The 18,110-nt window shown below is 41.0% G+C and overlaps 4 protein-coding genes and 1 long non-coding RNA gene across 7 annotated transcripts; 4 read left to right on the top strand and 1 right to left on the bottom strand.

Annotated features, from left to right (window-relative positions):
• The first annotated feature begins 16 nt into the window (after positions 1–16).
• Positions 17–2,054, top strand: LOC136185894 (histone-lysine N-methyltransferase SETD7-like). The gene is made up of 15 exons (XM_065973102.1): positions 17–62; positions 123–181; positions 229–322; positions 368–454; positions 501–543; positions 594–670; positions 722–769; positions 827–903; positions 959–1,066; positions 1,117–1,265; positions 1,323–1,389; positions 1,442–1,486; positions 1,534–1,587; positions 1,645–1,748; positions 1,814–2,054. The coding sequence occupies exons 1-15, from the start codon at positions 17–19 to the stop codon at positions 1,968–1,970; spliced, it is 1,215 nt and encodes a 404-aa protein (XP_065829174.1). The 3' UTR covers positions 1,971–2,054.
• A 100-nt stretch (positions 2,055–2,154) lies between these two features.
• On the top strand, positions 2,155–3,300 carry LOC136185657 (STING ER exit protein-like). The gene is made up of 8 exons (XM_065972826.1): positions 2,155–2,286; positions 2,338–2,452; positions 2,502–2,543; positions 2,612–2,673; positions 2,726–2,808; positions 2,862–2,951; positions 3,009–3,095; positions 3,148–3,300. The coding sequence occupies exons 1-8, from the start codon at positions 2,172–2,174 to the stop codon at positions 3,202–3,204; spliced, it is 651 nt and encodes a 216-aa protein (XP_065828898.1). The 5' UTR covers positions 2,155–2,171; the 3' UTR covers positions 3,205–3,300.
• Positions 3,301–3,319: 19 nt separating this feature from the next.
• On the top strand, positions 3,320–7,166 carry LOC136185650 (histone-lysine N-methyltransferase EHMT2-like). The gene is made up of 24 exons (XM_065972820.1): positions 3,320–3,475; positions 3,525–3,694; positions 3,748–3,936; positions 4,046–4,148; positions 4,206–4,293; positions 4,352–4,449; positions 4,505–4,659; positions 4,728–4,802; positions 4,898–4,999; positions 5,047–5,157; positions 5,213–5,331; positions 5,388–5,426; positions 5,494–5,557; positions 5,612–5,682; positions 5,734–5,782; positions 5,836–5,931; positions 5,983–6,066; positions 6,123–6,238; positions 6,300–6,334; positions 6,396–6,447; positions 6,511–6,589; positions 6,643–6,759; positions 6,817–6,881; positions 6,943–7,166. Exons 1-24 carry the CDS (start codon positions 3,457–3,459, stop codon positions 7,037–7,039), a joined length of 2,193 nt encoding a protein of 730 aa, XP_065828892.1. The 5' UTR covers positions 3,320–3,456; the 3' UTR covers positions 7,040–7,166.
• On the bottom strand, positions 6,712–8,984 carry LOC136185659 (uncharacterized). Of its 3 annotated transcripts, none has more exons than XR_010669594.1 (4): positions 8,846–8,982; positions 8,699–8,787; positions 8,478–8,638; positions 6,712–8,310 (listed from the first exon to the last, which is right to left on the bottom strand). It is a non-coding gene; the product is annotated as an uncharacterized lncRNA (long non-coding RNA). The 3 variants fall into 3 exon arrangements; XR_010669593.1 differs by lacking the exon at positions 6,712–8,310 and adding an exon at positions 8,317–8,425 and having other exon boundaries at positions 8,846–8,981; XR_010669592.1 differs by lacking the exon at positions 6,712–8,310 and having other exon boundaries at positions 8,432–8,638; positions 8,846–8,984.
• Positions 7,187–18,066, top strand: LOC136185654 (uncharacterized). Its single transcript, XM_065972823.1, has 4 exons — positions 7,187–7,214; positions 7,264–8,301; positions 8,348–8,396; positions 17,398–18,066. The coding sequence occupies exons 2-4, from the start codon at positions 7,499–7,501 to the stop codon at positions 17,932–17,934; spliced, it is 1,389 nt and encodes a 462-aa protein (XP_065828895.1). The 5' UTR covers positions 7,187–7,214; positions 7,264–7,498; the 3' UTR covers positions 17,935–18,066.
• The last annotated feature ends 44 nt before the right edge of the window (positions 18,067–18,110 follow it).

Below are 18,110 nucleotides of genomic sequence, written 5' to 3'. Positions count from 1 at the left end.
CTCTCAATGATACTGTATGTATTCTGTTCGCGTTGCATACTCGGAAGTAGATAAGGGCGTGGGTACGTCCCTTTGGAAATCTAATTACAGCAGCACGCTTTACTCTCTTTCTTACTAAAAAGAGAAAGCGGCCGATAGGAGCTCTCGAACGCTGCCAATTGCGCATACGTGCGACGGCCCGGTAAGGAGATATAGGCGTTTTTCAGAGTATGAAATCAACGCGAACAGAGAGTGTGCGCTTGCTCTACTAAAACTCCCGGATTTTGTTTTTACCTAACTTTTTCTGCCGCCCTGGATCATTCCGAGACTGCCATTTATTCAGGCATTTCTAACTGTTTTGCAGAGATATATACTGACTTAATTCTAGGATCCGTAGACGGCTCAGAAAAGCCGCACGGCAGAGGAACGTTGACGTGGAAAAGCGGCGATCGGTTCGAAGGACGATTCAAACACGGTAAGCACGATTTAAACGAGAAAATCATCTCGAATCGCTTTCTTAGGGGAAAAGGAAGGAAAAGGGTGCTTTTACTTCTCGGATGGAAGGCAAATAGATCGCGATGTGACATCTAAACAATGTGACGTCATCTTTTTAGTTCTCTTGGTGGAACATTTTCTGCCGACGAACTCTTTGGCAAAGGAATATATGTCTTTGATGACGGAAGTTGGCAAGGTGATTTTCTCAACTTCTCTATACATGTAATTACCTAATTTGATTTCGTAGAGGGTCAATACGTACACGGAGAATTAAATGGACTAGTCAAAGAGTTTGGTATAAATTAAGTTCTGCTGCATAAATAAGTTGAAACCAGATTCTTTTTTTGCGCAGACAATTTGGGGAATCTGACCTTCACTGGCAACTACGTTGAGAATTGTCGCCATGGTTTGTGTACATTTTATGACCCTGTACGTGGACTGGAAAAAAGAGAGAAATATTGGCGTTTAAATTGAATTTTTTAAGTATGGAGGCACGCTGAATGGCGTGGTTGACGAGGAAGGCAGTCTCACTGGAGACTCCATCACGTATTGGTACCCCGGTTGCGAATTAGGTATTCGCGGAAAGTTTCTGGTATGTCGACTGTGAATGATGTATTGGCTGGGAAATACACGTACGTTTAGGAGGGAATTCTTGACAGGGGTTTTCTTGTCGAAATGAAGGACAAGCAGGAGGAGGAGGAGAAGAAAGGCGACGTGTTTGAGCGAGACGTTTCCACAAAGGATTGCATATCAGCTAATCCTCTGCTGCCAGACCCTTATGAGACAAAGATGTTGGCTAAAGAAAAATCGTACCTTGCATTCTGTGCTAGTAGTTAAAATGATTTTAGGGTTTACGTTAAAGTTTCTCCTATTGCTGGAGACGGCCTTTTTGCTAGACGAGATTTGCCTGAGGATGTATGTACATATGTATCTTCTATTTAGAAAAGTGCCTTAACTGATATATTAGAGAGTTGTCTCGTTTTATAACGGAATAAGGCTAACCCACCAAGAGGTATTTACGTTATAGATGTTGAAAAATCTTGCTAAACAGTTGTTGAGGTTGACTCGCGTGACTGGAGCCAGAACGATTACACTATATCACTTGATTCTGAAGTAGGATGCTGCGCAATCAACTTATCAATTGCCACTGACAATTTCTTTTGTTTTTAGACTGTCATTGATATTCCGCCGTCGTGTTCAGACGTCGCCGCTTATTGTGCATCTCTTGGTCACAAAGCAAATCATTCCTTTGAAGCGAATTGCAAATATGACTTGTAATAACGTCATTTTTGAATTTTGTGCTCACTTTTACACATATTATCCTTTCTCCTTTCCCCAGGTTTGATCACCCTCGGTTTGGCTTGATAAAGTCTATTAGAACATTGAAAAGGATCCGTCGGGACGAAGAATTGACTGTGGAGTATGGATATGATCATCACGGTCTTGGTAAAAACAATGCAGACGCTCCACATTGGTACAAGTCTCAATTAAAATGAGTTGATACTTGGATGAATTTTAATTAAAAATATCAGTAGTATTGCGACTACCTCTAGTCCTCCTACGTCCGTCTATGATTTTGTAGAGGAAATAAATTGCTTTTTGTGACGGAGTTCAGATCCCGCCAACTCCGCGCGCGTATTTTCTGCATGTGAGCTCCCTCCCCGTATGTTGTGATACTGCACAACCCCGGATTGGAAATGCCTAAAGTCGTTTCACGAAGCGTTATTTGCGACGATGCAGGAGGAAAGGACGACTCTGACGCACCTTTATACGTGTATTATTGTCTCTGTGGTCACATGGCTCTCATTCTCGGTGACTGTAGCTGTACACTCGGAATAAACGTTCTACGCATTCGCGTTTTAGATACCACGTTGCAGAAGCTTCCTAGACGAAAGCTGGACAAAGCGCGAGTTATCGACAAAGCGAAGCGGTCGTGCAAGGTAACGGCTGAGCACGATACAACAGTTTACCTAAAAAGGTGAGAAAGGAAATATGCGCGTAAGATTGCTCTATTATAATGAACGTAGGGAAAAGGGTGTAGAACGTCAAGTGAGGCAAAAGTGCGAAAAGTTGGTCAAACTTTTAATTAAATTAATCAATTAGTTAATAAAATTAATTAATTATTCATTTATTTAAGTTGTGGCCTCAGGCTTTTCTATAAGTCTTCTACAGAGAGTGAAGTAATATTTGTTGTCGACGGTAAAAGAGAGAATGAGAAGTTTCAGAGTTTATTGACTGAGCGCGTTTTTAGGGGCACTTTCTTTGCACAATGCAGGAACCAGTGGGAAGTCCGCTGGAGCGAAGCCAGCCTATAAGCCCGAGAAGACGAAGAAGGTGTAATCATTTTAGTGTAAAAGTTTTGGATTATTGATTTTGTAAATTATAAGGTGACCTTGACGAAAATGTCAAAAGATTTTGGGAAGTTTGGCGAAGTGACCGTATCCACTATTGATGAAGAGGAAGAAGAAATTGAAGCTGTACGAAAAAAAGATCTTGATCAATAACTCCATAATTTAAAAACTACTACGGTTTAGAGAGAAATTGCATCATCATTTGCAACGAATGCTCAAGTCATTAACGAGCTACTAAATCGGGGTACAAGAAAACGACAAGAAACCGCAGTAAGAATCCAAGATCACGTGAGAATGTAGGTACATGTACACTGTTACGTAGGGAACGATGTCAGTCAAGAAGCGGCACAAAGGAACACTCATTGACAAGTCTTCGTAATTTTGAACTATCTATGGAAGCATTGTGGATGAATTGTTGATGCTTTTCTTGACTAATCACTCAGATTTATCGAAGAGGCGTGCGGTAACGGCCGTAGTCACGTGGTCTAGCCCGCCGAAAACTGCCCGAAATTCTTTCGTTCCTTCGTCCAAGGGTGCGATTCGAGGCTCGAAATCTCACCTGGAGCGTTCGAACTTTTTGTTGTGACGAAGGGGTCCCCTTTTCGTTCAAATTCGCTACCGTTTTCCTCCGATGAGTGATCGATCTCGTCGTAAGTTGTTTGTGCGAGATCGTTCCGTGCATTTTGGAACGTCTCCTAGGTTCTCTACAACTTCGGCGACGCGAAAAAAGGAGGGCGGGGTCGGAGAAAACCCAACCGTCTACTAGTCGACTCGTTTATCTTGATCACGATTACTTGCCGACGTTCAAAAAACCAATGTTGAAGCTGAGATCGAAAGGCGGAAGCGTCGACGATCCCATTTTAGTCGATGTGAGCCCCGTTTTCGATAAAAAAAATCGACGAGAACCTCCTTTTCTCTTTAGAACGACGACGAAAGCAACAAGGAGGAGGAGGAGGAGGAGGACGATGATGACGAAGATGACGACGAAACGGGAGGCACGCTTACGCCACCCGAAGAGGAAGAAGTCGCGGGAAAGGCGAAGGAGCGAGTGAAGAAGAGAAGGCACGGAGACGTCGTGGAAGGTCGAACGGGATCCGGATCACCTTCCAAAGTAAAGAAAATAGATGCATAGATAGGGAGGAGAGATACTGTACTTAGTGAAAACGAGGAGGTTTCACCGTAGCATTAGACCCTGTTTCGAATACGATTTTTGGGCGTAGAAATCATTGAAGGACGGATTTGATATGTTTGCCTATGAAAGTCCATTGCGCCTTTTTGAAGAATATGATGAAAAAGTCGACGAAAGTGCGGACTCTAACAAAAGTGAGTCGTCTATGATCACATCTTCATTCAATGAAATAGTCATATTTTGCACGATAGGCTTGCTAGATCAAATTCTTCAGTTCGCTAGGGAGCATCGTCTGGAGGCACTGGTCAATGCAGTAAAGACAGTCCAGAAAAGAAAGTCGTGCGTTTTCTTATTATATTCAAATGGCATTCGTTACTACTTTGCTCTAAACGTCTAGTCATTCTGAATCGAGTAAACCATCGTGGATCAGTGTTCTTAAGGCTGTTGAAAACAATAGTAGCAATAGCAATCTTTCCAAAATCATTGGCTTTCTTGGTATGGCTCTCGATAGTTCTCTAACGATATTGTGACATTGCTCTCTGTGCTCTAGACTTGGGAGTAGATTTGAATTGCACGTTTGGCTCATACAATCGGACATTGATACACGCGGCAGCCAAAGAGGGAAGCGTTGAACTGTTGGCTGCTTTCAAAGTGGCTAAAGGGAACTTGGATATTTTGGATCGAACGAAGAAAAAGTCACCTGTTGTATGTGTAGAAATAGATACATAGATACATAGATACATAGATCCTCTTTTTTTTCTTCTTTGGACTAGTTTTATGCAGTTGAGGCAAATCAGCTTCCAGCTGTAGAATTTTTATATCAGCAGAGTGCAGATTTTTCTCTTCAGGTAAAGACGAAAAGCAGCTCATGCTCATTATTTTTGTGCTATGAGGAGAGGGGACCGTTGATTGGAGCACTGTTACTAATTTTGATTTTTGATAGGATTACGAGGGAAAATCTGTATTGCATTGTGCTGCAGAGTCGGCTGACGTCAGCATGATCAAGTTTTTGGTGAAAAACTGTTCCACACTTATTGACAAAAAGGTTATAGTTCGTGAAAAAAAAACCATCGCGGGATTGCTGCGTTCTAGGACCATGACGGTTGGACGGCTCTCGCTTGGGCAACGGATCGAGACAAAGACGCTAAAGAAGCAGTCGATCTTCTTCTTTCAAATGGAGCTGATGCCACTATCAAAGACTTTGTAAATTAATTCGCTGAATGGATTGTTTGATGGAACTATCTTTTTTTTATTGTAGCAAGGAAACACGTCTCTTCACTGGGCCGTTTTTGCGTGCGAAAAGGATGCGGTTGAGTTGCTTCTAAATCTAAAGTCTTGCAATGTCAATGGTCAGAACAAGAAAGGCGACACTGCGCTGTAGGAAGGGGGGAAAGCGGGCACGCGCGGGCCTGAGGTGACCGTTGCTTTTCTAGGCATATAGCAGCACGACTGGGACATGGACCATTGGTCAGGTTAGGTTACTTTGGGATTTAAGAAAAAAGATGACCACGCGACAATCGTGTTGTTTTTCTTACGAAGACTTCTGCTATATCGCCAGGCAGATTGCACAATTGCGAACAATGCCGACGAAACTCCTCTCGAGGTGAAATTATATCGTTTTTTTGTGAGCACTCGCAAAAGCGAGTTGGCGTTCTAGATTGCGAAGACGATGCGTAGGACTCACGCTGTGAAGGAAATGACCGACTATATGAATAACTTTTTAAGAATGTCAGAGGAATAAGAATTGCTCATTGTGCGTTTACGCGACGTTTGCTCTAGGGATATTTCCAAGGGGCAGGAGCCTTTTCCTATTCCCTGTGTTAACGAGGTGAGACGACGCAGTAGTAGTCAAACAGATAATAAAACCCTTGTTCTGATAAGGTTGATGACACGCCTCCTCCGTCAGATTTTGTGTACATTAAGTCGTGCGTCGAAGCGAAAGGACTGCACATTGATCGAAGCATGGAATCCATGGAGGTATCAGAAAGATCGTTTTTTTTTCTAGCTACATTTCGCACCTTGCCCTAGGGATGTAATTGCGGACAGTTGTGCATCGAACGCGGATGCAATTGCGCTCGCAGCAGCGAGAGACGACGGCTCTGGTTTGACTCCGTATGTCTCATACGCGTCCTTTTGCATTTAACCTAGATAGACGAATCTTTGCGTAGGACGGAAAGATCAATGGAGATATCAAAAAGTTTAAAAATCCTCTCGTTTTTGAATGCAATCCGAAGTGCAGCTGCTCGTCGCAGTGCCCAAACCGAGTCGTGCAGAAAGGATTGAAGTAGGCACTCGTCCGCTATTTTAATTAAATTGATAGGAGAATTAATTGTGAATACTGGCAGGTACAGAATCGAGCTTTTCAGAACGCTTTCAAAAGGTTTCAAAGTCGTCTAAAGCTTCGCGGACTTCAAAAAGTGAATCGCGCGTTGTTCGTTTAGGGTGGGGCGTTAGAGCGAAGGAAAATATTCCAATGGGCTCAATGATATGCGAGTACGTTCCATAAAGTGCACTCCTCAAGCGAAATGTTGTCACATACTACCACCTGTGCTTTAGATATGCCGGCCAATTGATTACGGACGAAGCAGCGAACCGTATGAAGGATGATACGTATCTGTTTGACCTCGATATCGATGTGAGTGTGAGAGACTGTATTGTGGCTACTATAGGTGCCATTGGTGTTGCTAGGGTCAAATGGACGGCTGTATGTGCATCAATGCTTGTGAGTACGGCAATGTCAGTCGCTTTATTAATCATTCCTGTGAGCCAAATGTCTTTCCTGTTCGTGTCTTCACTGAGCACCATGTACGTCAAAAGTTTTATTCTTATTTATTTTTTTGATACTGTTATTTTTACGTGAAGGATAAGAAATTTCCGAAAATGGTTTTCTTTGCGGAACAAGACATATCAGTTGATGAAGAAATTTGGTAAAACGTGTCTCTCTCCCCTTTTCACTCGGATGACTCTCCTTTCTTTTTTTCTCTGCAGTTTCGACTACGGAGACCGATTTTGGAATATTAAACACAAAGAGTTTCCGTGTTCCTGCGGCACAGAATCGTGCAGATTTGGAGACAAAAAACGATGACTGCTGCTAGTGTTTTTCTCCCTCTTTTTTTCCCGCTTTTGGTGCTTCGGTGTCACGTTCTGGAAGGTCTTATTATATACAGGAGAAAGTTTAGGATAAGAAAAAAAATTGATGGTGACGTACTGTACGTCATGTGACTCGTCGTTACGGCTACGGGAGTTTCGTGCGTTTGAACGTATCCAAGCAGCTGTTTCATTCTAAATCGACCAGAACTGCTCTGTTAGGTCTCAGAAAACGCAATCAGAGAGCTATCGGAAGGGCAATCGGCAATTGTTCACGGTTTTCGCACATGATGCTCAAACATTCAACGCCTCGTCTCCGCGAAACGTGCAGCGAGTAAACCAAACGCTCGTCGTAACGGCGTCTCTAGAGAAAAACGACGAAACGGCTCTGGTGACCGAGTCGTGCAGCTACGAAACGCTCAAGCGCCATCTTCTCAACATCCCGGCTTCGACCAGAATGACAACCAAGCCCCAAAGCGACCACGATATCCGTATCGTAGCAACGAACCGAGTCACCGAAAGCCTGTCGGGCTGGACGAATGCTCCAACGGCTCAGCTAACGGATAATCGACGATCGCGGTCGGAGGCGGGAGCGCGACGACTTACGCCACGCGATTCGCTCGTAAGCGCCGCAGCCGCTGCGCTCCCGCCGTGGCGCGGCGGCAGAGAGAAACCATTCGAATTCAGTCACTACGCCGACACGCGACTCTACATGGAGCAATATCGCGCTGATCACGGCGTCGGTCGACAACGCAGCGCCGCCGCCGTCGCCGCCGCGCGTCTTTCCGCGCACCGCAACGTCACCAATTTGCAATTGCAATTTTCCTGTCGTTGTTCTTCGGGAATCGGAGGAGGCGTTTGCAGCGTCCACGCCAGCGAATCGAAAGCGCACGTCGGACCCTTCACCAACGACTCGCCGCCTTCGTGCGGCGGCGCATTGAAGCCTCATTTGAAACCGAAGTCGTCGACAACCGGTGTAGTTCCGTGTTCGTCGGTGAATCCCACCGCGAAGGCGAAGATGGAACGCGAGGCGTTGATGTCGAGTCGAAGAGCGGGAGTTTCGAATGAGAATGGCAAGGAGGAGGAGTGCGACGACGTTTCGTACATGTGCATCAGCGGTATGGGAACTGCCAAGCGAAAGGGTCTCTCGTCGACGGGAATGTGTCATTTCAAGAGACGCGTTGCTCGAGCGAAATCGCTTCGCTATCATAATAGTGCAAGTGGAGACGATGCTGGGGCCGAGTCCGTTGTTGGCAAGAGGTAATACATCTATAAAGTAATGATACAAAATTAATTAATGAATTAGTGATAATTCTCAAGTGAGCTCTGCTGCGCCAAAGCAATTTCCTCAAGAGGTCTGAACAGAGCGTTTTTGTCTCGGTACCTGAGTACCGAGACATAGTTTTCGGGATGTAAAAAATTACTAACGGGCGTACCGGAAAAGTGGTGGGTAGTAGGCTCTCGCGACTGGGTCCCTCAGGTGTCCGATACATTGTAGTTGTGCACCTGGGTATTTGTTAAGGTCCTTCTCTTTTCGTTTCGGAGAAATTTGGGTCTATTCGTGAAACAGGATGTGACGTCACAGAAGTTTGGAATGCTGCGGTCAGAACGGATGGTGTCATGTTTTTCGGTACACCCGTTGTGACAATGCGCTTACCTTTCGGTTTTTTCAAGGTCGTGCCGATGTGCACTTACCGTTTGCGGCGTTCAGTTTGTTGTTCCGGAGCTTGGGCAAAGTGGTGAAAACTGACATAAGAAATATGTAAGGGATATGTGCCCGTGTCTGTCGGGCTTGGTTAGGTACTGATCGCTCTTCATCATTTAATTCTATACGGGCGGGCCTGGGAGATGGCGTTGTGTCCGTCGCTGCAGCAGTTGAAGCGACGCTAAGGAGCTCAGCATTGTGACTCGCTGAAATGAGCGATGTGAATGAGGTGCGTGCGGTATTTTGTCTAGACGTGGTAGGGAGGCGTGACGGTATCAATTTTGAGATCGACCACCACCATTTCTCGTGGGAGCGTGGTGAGTCGCCTAAGCACTCACCATGGTACCAGTCAAAATAAGCGAAGCGCCTCTCTACCGTAGTCAAAATACCACGCGCCTCATTTGCCGCTCATTCAGAGTAAGCTAGTCACGCATGCTGTACTGCTTATCATAGCCTCTGCTGCTGCAGAAATGAACGCGCCGGCATCGCCCATGATAGAATTTTTGAGCAACCTGAAGTACCTAACCAACCAAGCCCTCGACAGACACAAAAATCTCTGCCATATACATTCTCTCAGTTGCCGCCACTTCGCCCATGCCCTAGAAAGAACCCAATGCTGCAAACGATAAGCGCATAAGAACTGAAAGGTATAGTTCCAAACGTCTGTGACATTTTTGAAAAGAGCGACACCGGCCCTAACTATTACATTACAGGAGAAAACAGTTGGCCAGTCCCTTGTAATTTTTCTGTAATTTATTACAGGAGAGAACAGTTGGCCAGTTCCTTGTAATTTCACTGTAATTTATTACACTAGAAAACAGTTGGCCAGTCCCTTGTAATTTTCCTGTAATTTATTACAGGAAAGAACAGTTGGCCAGTCCCTTGTAATTTTATTACAGGAGAAAACAGTTGGCCAGTCCCTTGTAATTTTCCTGTAATTTATTACAGGAAAGAACAGTTGGCCAGTCCCTTGTAATTTTCTTACAGGAAAGAACAGTTGGCCAGTCCCTTGTAATTTCACTGTAATTTATTACAGGAGAGAACAGTTGGCCAGTTCCTTGTAATTTCACTGTAATTTATTACACTAGAAAACAGTTGGCCAGTCCCTTGTAATTTTCCTGTAATTTATTAAAAGAAAGAACAGTTGGCCAGTCCCTTGTAATTTTATTACAGGAGAAAACAGTTGGCCAGTCCCTTGTAATTTTCCTGTAATTTATTACAGGAAAGAACAGTTGGCCAGTCCCTTGTAATTTTATTACAGGAGAAAACAGTTGGCCAGTCCCTTGTAATTTTCCTGTAATTTATTACAGGAAAGAACAGTTGGCCAGTCCCTTGTAATTTTCTTACAAGAAAGAACAGTTGGCCAGTCCCTTGTAATTTCACTGTAATTTATTACAGGAGAGAAGAGTTGGCCAGTCTCTTGTAATTTTTCTGTAATTTATTACAGGAAAGAACAGTTGGCCAGTCCCTTGTAATTTTTCTGTAATTTATTACACGAGAGAACAGTTGGCCATTCCCTTGTAGTTTCACTGTAATTTATTACAGGAGAGAACAGTGTGCCAGTCCCTTGTAATTTTCCTGTAATTTATTACAGGAGAGAACAGTTGGCCAGTCCCTTGTAATTTCACTGTAATTTATTACAGGAATGAACAGTTGGCCAGTCCCTTGTAATTTCAATGTAATTTATTACACTAGAGAACAGTTGGCCAGTCCCTTGTAATTTTCCTGTAATTTATTACAGGAGAGAACAGTTGGCCAGTCCCTTGTAATTTTTCTGTAATTTATTATAGGAAAGAACAGTTGGCCAGTTTCTTGTAATTTCATTGTAATTTATTACACTAGAGAACAATTGGCCAGTCCCTTGTAATTTTCCTGTAATTTATTACAGAAGAGAACAGTTGGCCAGTTCCTTGTAGTTTCACTGTAATTTATTACAGGAGAGAACAGTGTGCCAGTCCCTTGTAATTTTCCTGTAATTTATTACAGGAGAGAACAGTTGTCCAGTCCTTTGTAATTTTTCTGTAATTTATTACAGGAAAGAACAGTTGGCCAGTCCCTTGTAATTTCATGTAATTTATTACACTAGAGAACAGTTGGCCAGTCCCTTGTAATTTCACTTTAATTTATTACAGGAAAGAACAGTTGGCCAGTCTCTTGTAATTTCACTGTAATTTATTACAGGAAAGAACAGTTGACCAGTCCCTTGTAATTTCAATGTAATTTATTACACTAGAGAACAGTTGGCCAGTCCCTTGTGATTTTCCTGTAATTTATTACAGGAGAGAACAGTTGGCCAGTCCCTTGTAATTTTCCTGTAATTTATTATAGGAAAGAACAGTTGGCCAGTCCCTTGTAATTTCATTGTAATTTATTACACTAGAGAACAGTTGGCCAGTCCCTTGTAATTTTCTTGTAATTTATTACAGGAAAGAACACTTGGCCAGTCCCTTGTAATTTCAATGTAATTTATTACACTAGAGAACAGTTGGCCAGTCCCTTGTAATTTTCCTGTAATTTATTATAGGAAAGAACAGTTGGCCAGTCCCTTGTAATTTCTTTGTAATTTATTACGCTAGAGAACAGTTGGCCAGTCCCTTGTAATTTTCCTATAATTTATTATAGGAAAGAACAGTTGGCCAATCCCTTGTAATTTCATTGTAATTTATTACACTAGAGAACAGTTGGCCAGTCCCTTGTAACTTTCCTGTAATTTATTACAGAAGAGAACAGTTGGCCATTCTCTTGTAGTTTCACTGTAATTTATTACAGGAAAGAACAGTTGGCCAGTCCCTTGTAATTTTATTACAGGAGAAAACAGTTGGCCAGTTCCTTGTAATTTTCCTGTAATTTATTACAGGAAAGAACAGTTGGCCAGTCCCTTGTAATTTTCTTACAGGAAAGAACAGTTGGCCAGTCCCTTGTAATTTCACTGTAATTTATTACAGGAGAGAAGAGTTGGCCAGTCTCTTGTAATTTTTCTGTAATTTATTACAGGAAAGAACAGTTGGCCAGTCCCTTGTAATTTTCCTGTAATTTATTATAGGAAAGAACAGTTGGCCAATCTCTTTTATTTTTATTGTAATTTATTACACTAGAGAACAGTTGGCCTGTCCCTTGTAAATTTCACTGTAATTTATTACAGGAAAGAACAGTTGGCCAGTCCCTTGTAATTTTCCTGTAATTTATTACAGGAAAGAACAGTTGGCCAGCCCTTTGTAATTTCATGTAATTTATTACACTAGACAACAGTTGGCCAGTCCCTTGTAATTTTCTTGTAATTTATTACAGAAAAGAACACTTGGCCAGTCCCTTGTAATTTCACTGTAATTTATTACTGGAGAGAGCATTTGGCCATTCCCTTGTAATTTCACTGTAATTTATTACAGGAGAGAACAGTTGGCCAGTCCTTTGTAATTTTTCTGTATTTTATTACAGGAGAGAACAGTTGGCCTTGTAATTTCACTGTAATTTATTACAGGAAAAAACAGTTGGCCAGTCCCTTGTAATTTCACTTTAATTTATTACAGGAAAGAACATTTGGCCAGTCCCTTGTAATTTCACTGTAATTTATTACAGGAAAGAACAGTTGGCCAGTCCCTTGTAATTTTCCTGTAATTTATTACAGGAAAGAACAGTTGGCCAGCCCTTTGTAATTTCATGTAATTTATTACACTAGAGAACAGTTGGCCTGTCCCTTGTAAATTTTCTGTAATTTATTACAGGAGAGAAGAGTTGGCCAGTCCCTTGTAATTTTCCTGTAATTTATTACACGAGAGAACAGTTGGCCATTCCCTTGTAGTTTCACTGTAATTTATTACACTAGAGAACAGTGTGCCAGTCCCTTGTAATTTTCCTGTAATTTATTACAGGAAAGAACAGTTGGCCAGTCCCTTGTAATTTCAATGTAATTTATTACACTAGAGAACAGTTGTCCAGTCCCTTGTAATTTTCCTGTAATTTATTACAGGAAAGAACAGTTGGCCAGTCCCTTGTAATTTCATGTAATTTATTACACTAGAGAACAGTTGGCCAGTCCCTTGTAATTTTTCTGTAATTTATTACAGGAAAGAACAGTTGGCCAGTCCCTTGTAGTTTCACTGTAATTTATTACAGGAAAGAACAGTTGGCCAGTCCCTTGTAATTTCACTGTAATTTATTACAGGAGAGAACAGTTGGCCAGTCCTTTGTAATTTTTCTGTATTTTATTACAGGAGAGAACAGTTGGCCTTGTAATTTCACTGTAATTTATTACAGTAGAGAACAGTTAGCCAGTCCCTTGTAATTTCTTTGTAATTTATTACAGGAGAGAACAGTTGGCCAGTCCCTTGTAATTTTTCTGTAATTTATTACAGGAAAGAACTGTTGGCCAGTCCCTTGTAATTTGACTGTAATTTATTACACGAGAGAACAGTTGGCCAGTCCCTTGTAATTTTTCTGTAATTTATTATAGGAAAGAACAGTTGGCCAATCCCTTGTAATTTCATTGTAATTTATTACACTTGAGAACGGTTGGCCAGTCCCTTGTAATTTCAATGTAATTTATTACAGAAGAGAACAGTTGGCCATTCCCTTGTAGTTTCACTGTAATTTATTACAGAAGAGAACAGTGTGCCAGTCCCTTGTAATTTTCCTGTAATTTATTACAGGAAAGAACAGTTGGCCAGTCCCTTGTAATTTTCTTACAGGAAAGAACTGTTGGTCAGTCCCTTGTAATTTCACTGTAATTTATTACACTAGAGAACAGTTGGCCTGTCCCTTGTAAATTTCACTGTAATTTATTACAGGAAAGAACAGTTGGCCAGTCCCTTGTAATTTTCCTGTAATTTATTACAGGAAAGAACAGTTGGCCAGCTCTTTGTAATTTCATGTAATTTATTACACTAGACAACAGTTGGCCAGTCCCTTGTAATTTTCTTGTAATTTATTACAGAAAAGAACACTTGGCCAGTCTCTTTTAATTTCACTGTAATTTATTACTGGAGAGAGCATTTGGCCATTCCCTTGTAATTTCACTGTAATTTATTACAGGAGAGAACAGTTGGCCAGTCTTTTGTAATTTTTCTGTATTTTATTACAGGAGAGAACAGTTGGCCTTGTAATTTCACTGTAATTTATTACAGGAAAAAACAGTTGGCCAGTCCCTTGTAATTTCACTTTAATTTATTACAGGAAAGAACATTTGGCCAGTTCCTTGTAATTTCACTGTAATTTATTACAGGAAAGAACAGTTGGCCAGTCCCTTGTAATTTTCCTGTAATTTATTACAGGAAAGAACAGTTGGCCTGCTCTTTGTAATTTCATGTAATTTATTACACTAGAGAACAGTTGGCCTGTCCCTTGTAAATTTTCTGTAATTTATTACAGGGGAGAAGAGTTGGCCAGTCCCTTGTAATTTTCCTGTAATTTATTACAGGAAAGATCAGTTGGCCAGTCCCTTGTAGTTTCACTGTAATTTATTACAGGAAAGAACAGTTGGCCAGTCCCTTGTAATTTCACTGTAATTTATTACAGGAGAGAACAGTTGGCCAGTCCTTTGTAATTTTTCTGTATTTTATTACAGGAGAGAACAGTTGGCCTTGTAATTTCACTGTAATTTATTACAGTAGAGAACAGTTGGCCAGTCCCTTGTAATTTTTTTGTAATTTATTACATGAGAGAACAGTTGGCCAGTCCCTTGTAATTTTTCTGTAATTTATTACAGGAAAGAACTGTTGGCCAGTCCCTTGTAATTTGACTGTAAGTTATTACAGGAAAGAACAGTTGGCCAGCCCTTTGTAATTTCATGTAATTTTTTACACTAGACAACAGTTGGCCAGTTCCTTGTAATTTTCTTGTAATTTATTACAGAAAAGAACACTTGGCCAGTCCCTTGTAATTTCACTGTAATTTATTACTGGAGAGAGCATTTGGCCATTCCCTTGTAATTTCACTGTAATTTATTACAGGAGAGAACAGTTGGCCAGTCCTTTGTAATTTTTCTGTATTTTATTACAGGAGAGAACAGTTGGCCTTGTAATTTCACTGTAATTTATTACAGGAGAGAACAGTTGGCCAGTCCCTTGTAATTTCACTTTAATTTATTACAGGAAAGAACATTTGGCCAGTCCCTTGTAATTTCACTGTAATTTATTACAGGAAAGAACAGTTGGCCAGTCCCTTGTAATTTTCCTGTAATTTATTACAGGAAAGAACAGTTGGCCAGCCCTTTGTAATTTTGTGTAATTTATTACAGGAAAGAACAGTTGGCCAGTCCCTTGTAATTTCACTGTAATTTATTACAGGAGAGAACAGTTGGCCAGTCCCTTGTAATTTCATTGTAATTTATTACACTAGAGAACAGTTGGCCAGTCCCTTGTAATTTCATGTAATTTATTACACTAGAGAACAGTTGGCCAGTCCCTTGTAATTTTCCTGTAATTTATTACAGAAGAGAACAGTTGGCCATTCCCTTGTAGTTTCACTGTAATTTATTACAGAAGAGAACAGTGTGCCAGTCCCTTGTAATTTTCCTGTAATTTATTACAGGAAAGAACAGTTGGCCAGTCCCTTGTAATTTTCTTACAGGAAAGAACAGTTGGCCAGTCCCTTGTAATTTCACTGTAATTTATTACACTTGAGAACAGTTGGCCAGTCCCTTGTAATTTTCCTGTAATTTATTACAGGAGAGAACAGTTGGCCAGTCCCTTGTAATTTTTCTGTAATTTATTACAGGAAAGAACTGTTGGCCAGTCCCTTGTAATTTTTCTGTAATTTATTACAGGAAAGAACAGTTGGCCAGTCCCTTGTAATTTTCCTGTAATTTATTATAGGAAAGAACAGTTGGCCAATCCCTTGTAATTTCATTGTAATTTATTACACTAGAGAACAGTTGGCCAGTCCCTTGTAATTTTCCTGTAATTTATTACAGAAGAGAACAGTTGGCCATTCCCTTGTAGTTTCACTGTAATTTATTACAGAAGAGAACAGTTGGCCATTCCCTTGTAGTTTCACTGTAATTTATTACAGAAGAGAACAGTTGGCCAGTCCCTTGTAATTTTCCTGTAATTTATTACAGGAAAGAACAGTTGGCCAGTCCCTTGTAATTTTCTTACAGGAAAGAACAGTTGGCCAGTCCCTTGTAATTTCACTGTAATTTATTACACTAGAGAACAGTTGGCCTGTCCGTTGTAAATTTTTTGTAATTTATTACAGGAGAGAAGAGTTGGCCAGTCCCTTGTAATTTTTCTGTAATTTATTACAGGAAAGAACAGTTGGCCAGTCCCTTGTAGTTTCACTGTAATTTATTACAGGAAAAAACAGTTGGCCAGTCCCTTGTAATTTCACTTTAATTTATTACAGGAAAGAACATTTGGCCAGTCCCTTGTAATTTCACTGTAATTTATTACAGGAAAGAACAGTTGGGCAGTCCCTTGTAATTTTCCTGTAATTTATTACAGGAAAGAACAGTTGGCCAGCCCTTTGTAATTTCATATAATTTATTACACTAGACAACAGTTGGCCAGTCCCTTGTAATTTTCTTGTAATTTATTACAGAAAAGAACACTTGGCCAGTCCCTTGTAATTTCACTGTAATTTATTACAGGAGAGAGCATTTGGCCATTCCCTTGTAATTTCACTGTAATTTATTACAGGAGAGAACAGTTGGCCAGTCCTTTGTAATTTTTCTGTATTTTATTACAGGAGAGAACAGTTGGCCTTGTAATTTCACTGTAATATATTACAGTAGAGAACAGTTGGCCAGTTCCTTGTAATTTCACTGTAATTTATTACAGGAGAGAACAGTGGGCCAGTCCCTTGTAATTTCACTGTAATTTATTACAGGAGAGAACAGTTGGCCAGTCCCTTGTAATTTTTCTGTAATTTATTACAGGAGAGAACATTTGGCCATTCCCTTGTAATTTCACTGTAATTTATTACAGGAGAGAACATTTGGCCAGTCCCCTTGTAATTTTTCTGTAATTTGTTACATTGGAGAACAGTTGGCCAGTCCCTTGTAATTTCACTGTAATTTATTACACTAGAGAACAGTTGGCCAGTCCCTTGTAATTTTCTTGTAATTTATTACAGGAAAGAACAATTGACCAGTCCCTTGTAATTTCAATGTAATTTATTACACTAGAGAACAGTTTGCCAGTCCCTTGTAATTTTTCTGTAATTTATTACAGGAGAGAACAGTTGGCCAGTCCCTTGTAATTTTCCTGTAATTTTTTATAGGAAAGAACAGTTGGCCAGTCCCTTGTAATTTCATTGTAATTTATTACACTAGAGAACAGTTGGCCAGTCCCTCTTAATTTTCTTGTAATTTATTACAGGAAAGAACACTTGGCTAGTCCCTTGTAATTTCAATGTAATTTATTACACTAGAGAACAGTTGGCCAGTCCCTTGTAATTTTCCTGTAATTTATTACAGGAGAGAAGAGTTGGCCAGTCCCTTGTAATTATTGTGTATGATTGAGGAAGAGAAGAATACTTGATCATCGATGATAATATTCATCATCATCACCATCAAGTACCCTTCTCTTTTTTCCTTCACGTTGCACTCTGCTTTATATTTTACTGTTACACCTGCAATTTCATGCAAGACAAACCTAGGCATTTTTCCAAACTAAAACTTGTTTTTAAAGTTATCTCTCTCTCTCTCTCTTATCTAGTTCTCCATCGATCTGAAGTCAAGTCCTCCCCTTGCCAACGAATTCAAGTCTCGTCTAAAATTTGAAGACACTCGCGTTGGGATGTCTTGCATGTCGCCCAGTCCACAAAAACTCGTTTACCGTCTCAGCCGACCACCGCTCGTCAACAAAACGACGACAACTGCGACTTCCATAGAAGAAATCGCTCGCCACGCAGCGCTCGTCACGCCTCTCGTGCCTCTGTCCAAGTCCCTTTACAAAAACACGAACCACTTGAAGCACTCTCAATCTGCGTCGTCTTTGGGAGTCGGCGCCGATAAAACGCGCAAACTCGGCGTAGTCGATTGCAGAAAAACGCCGGACGTCGTCGAGGGAATTCGCAAAGAATTGAGTCTGATTCGAAGGACGTCTGTTCCTCTCCGCTTGCCGTCACGAGGCGGAGGATGGCGAGGCAGTCGATCGTCGACTCCGTGTCAACGTTCAGCAATGAGAACGCCAGCTGTCATTGATCCGAGTAATTTGAGCGTCATATTAGACGTGCAGGGTACAAAGGCTTGAGAAAAAAGAGAAAAAGGCTTTATTTAACCGTTTTATTCAGAAAGAATCAAACACTCTAGCTGTAGTGATTATCTAATGATTTTTTACATGTAAAATGCAAAACACTACGAGGGAGGGACTAGCAGAACAAAGAGGGAGGTCTGCTCTACCTGTGTAGTCTCGTGAGCGTCCTAGCA

Source organism: Oscarella lobularis, chromosome 4, assembly GCF_947507565.1.
Source record: "Oscarella lobularis chromosome 4, ooOscLobu1.1, whole genome shotgun sequence".
NCBI classification, from domain to species: Eukaryota; Metazoa; Porifera; class Homoscleromorpha; order Homosclerophorida; family Oscarellidae; genus Oscarella; species Oscarella lobularis.
Note: the sequence above shows the minus strand (reverse complement) of the source record. Positions and strands in the feature narration are given on the sequence as shown.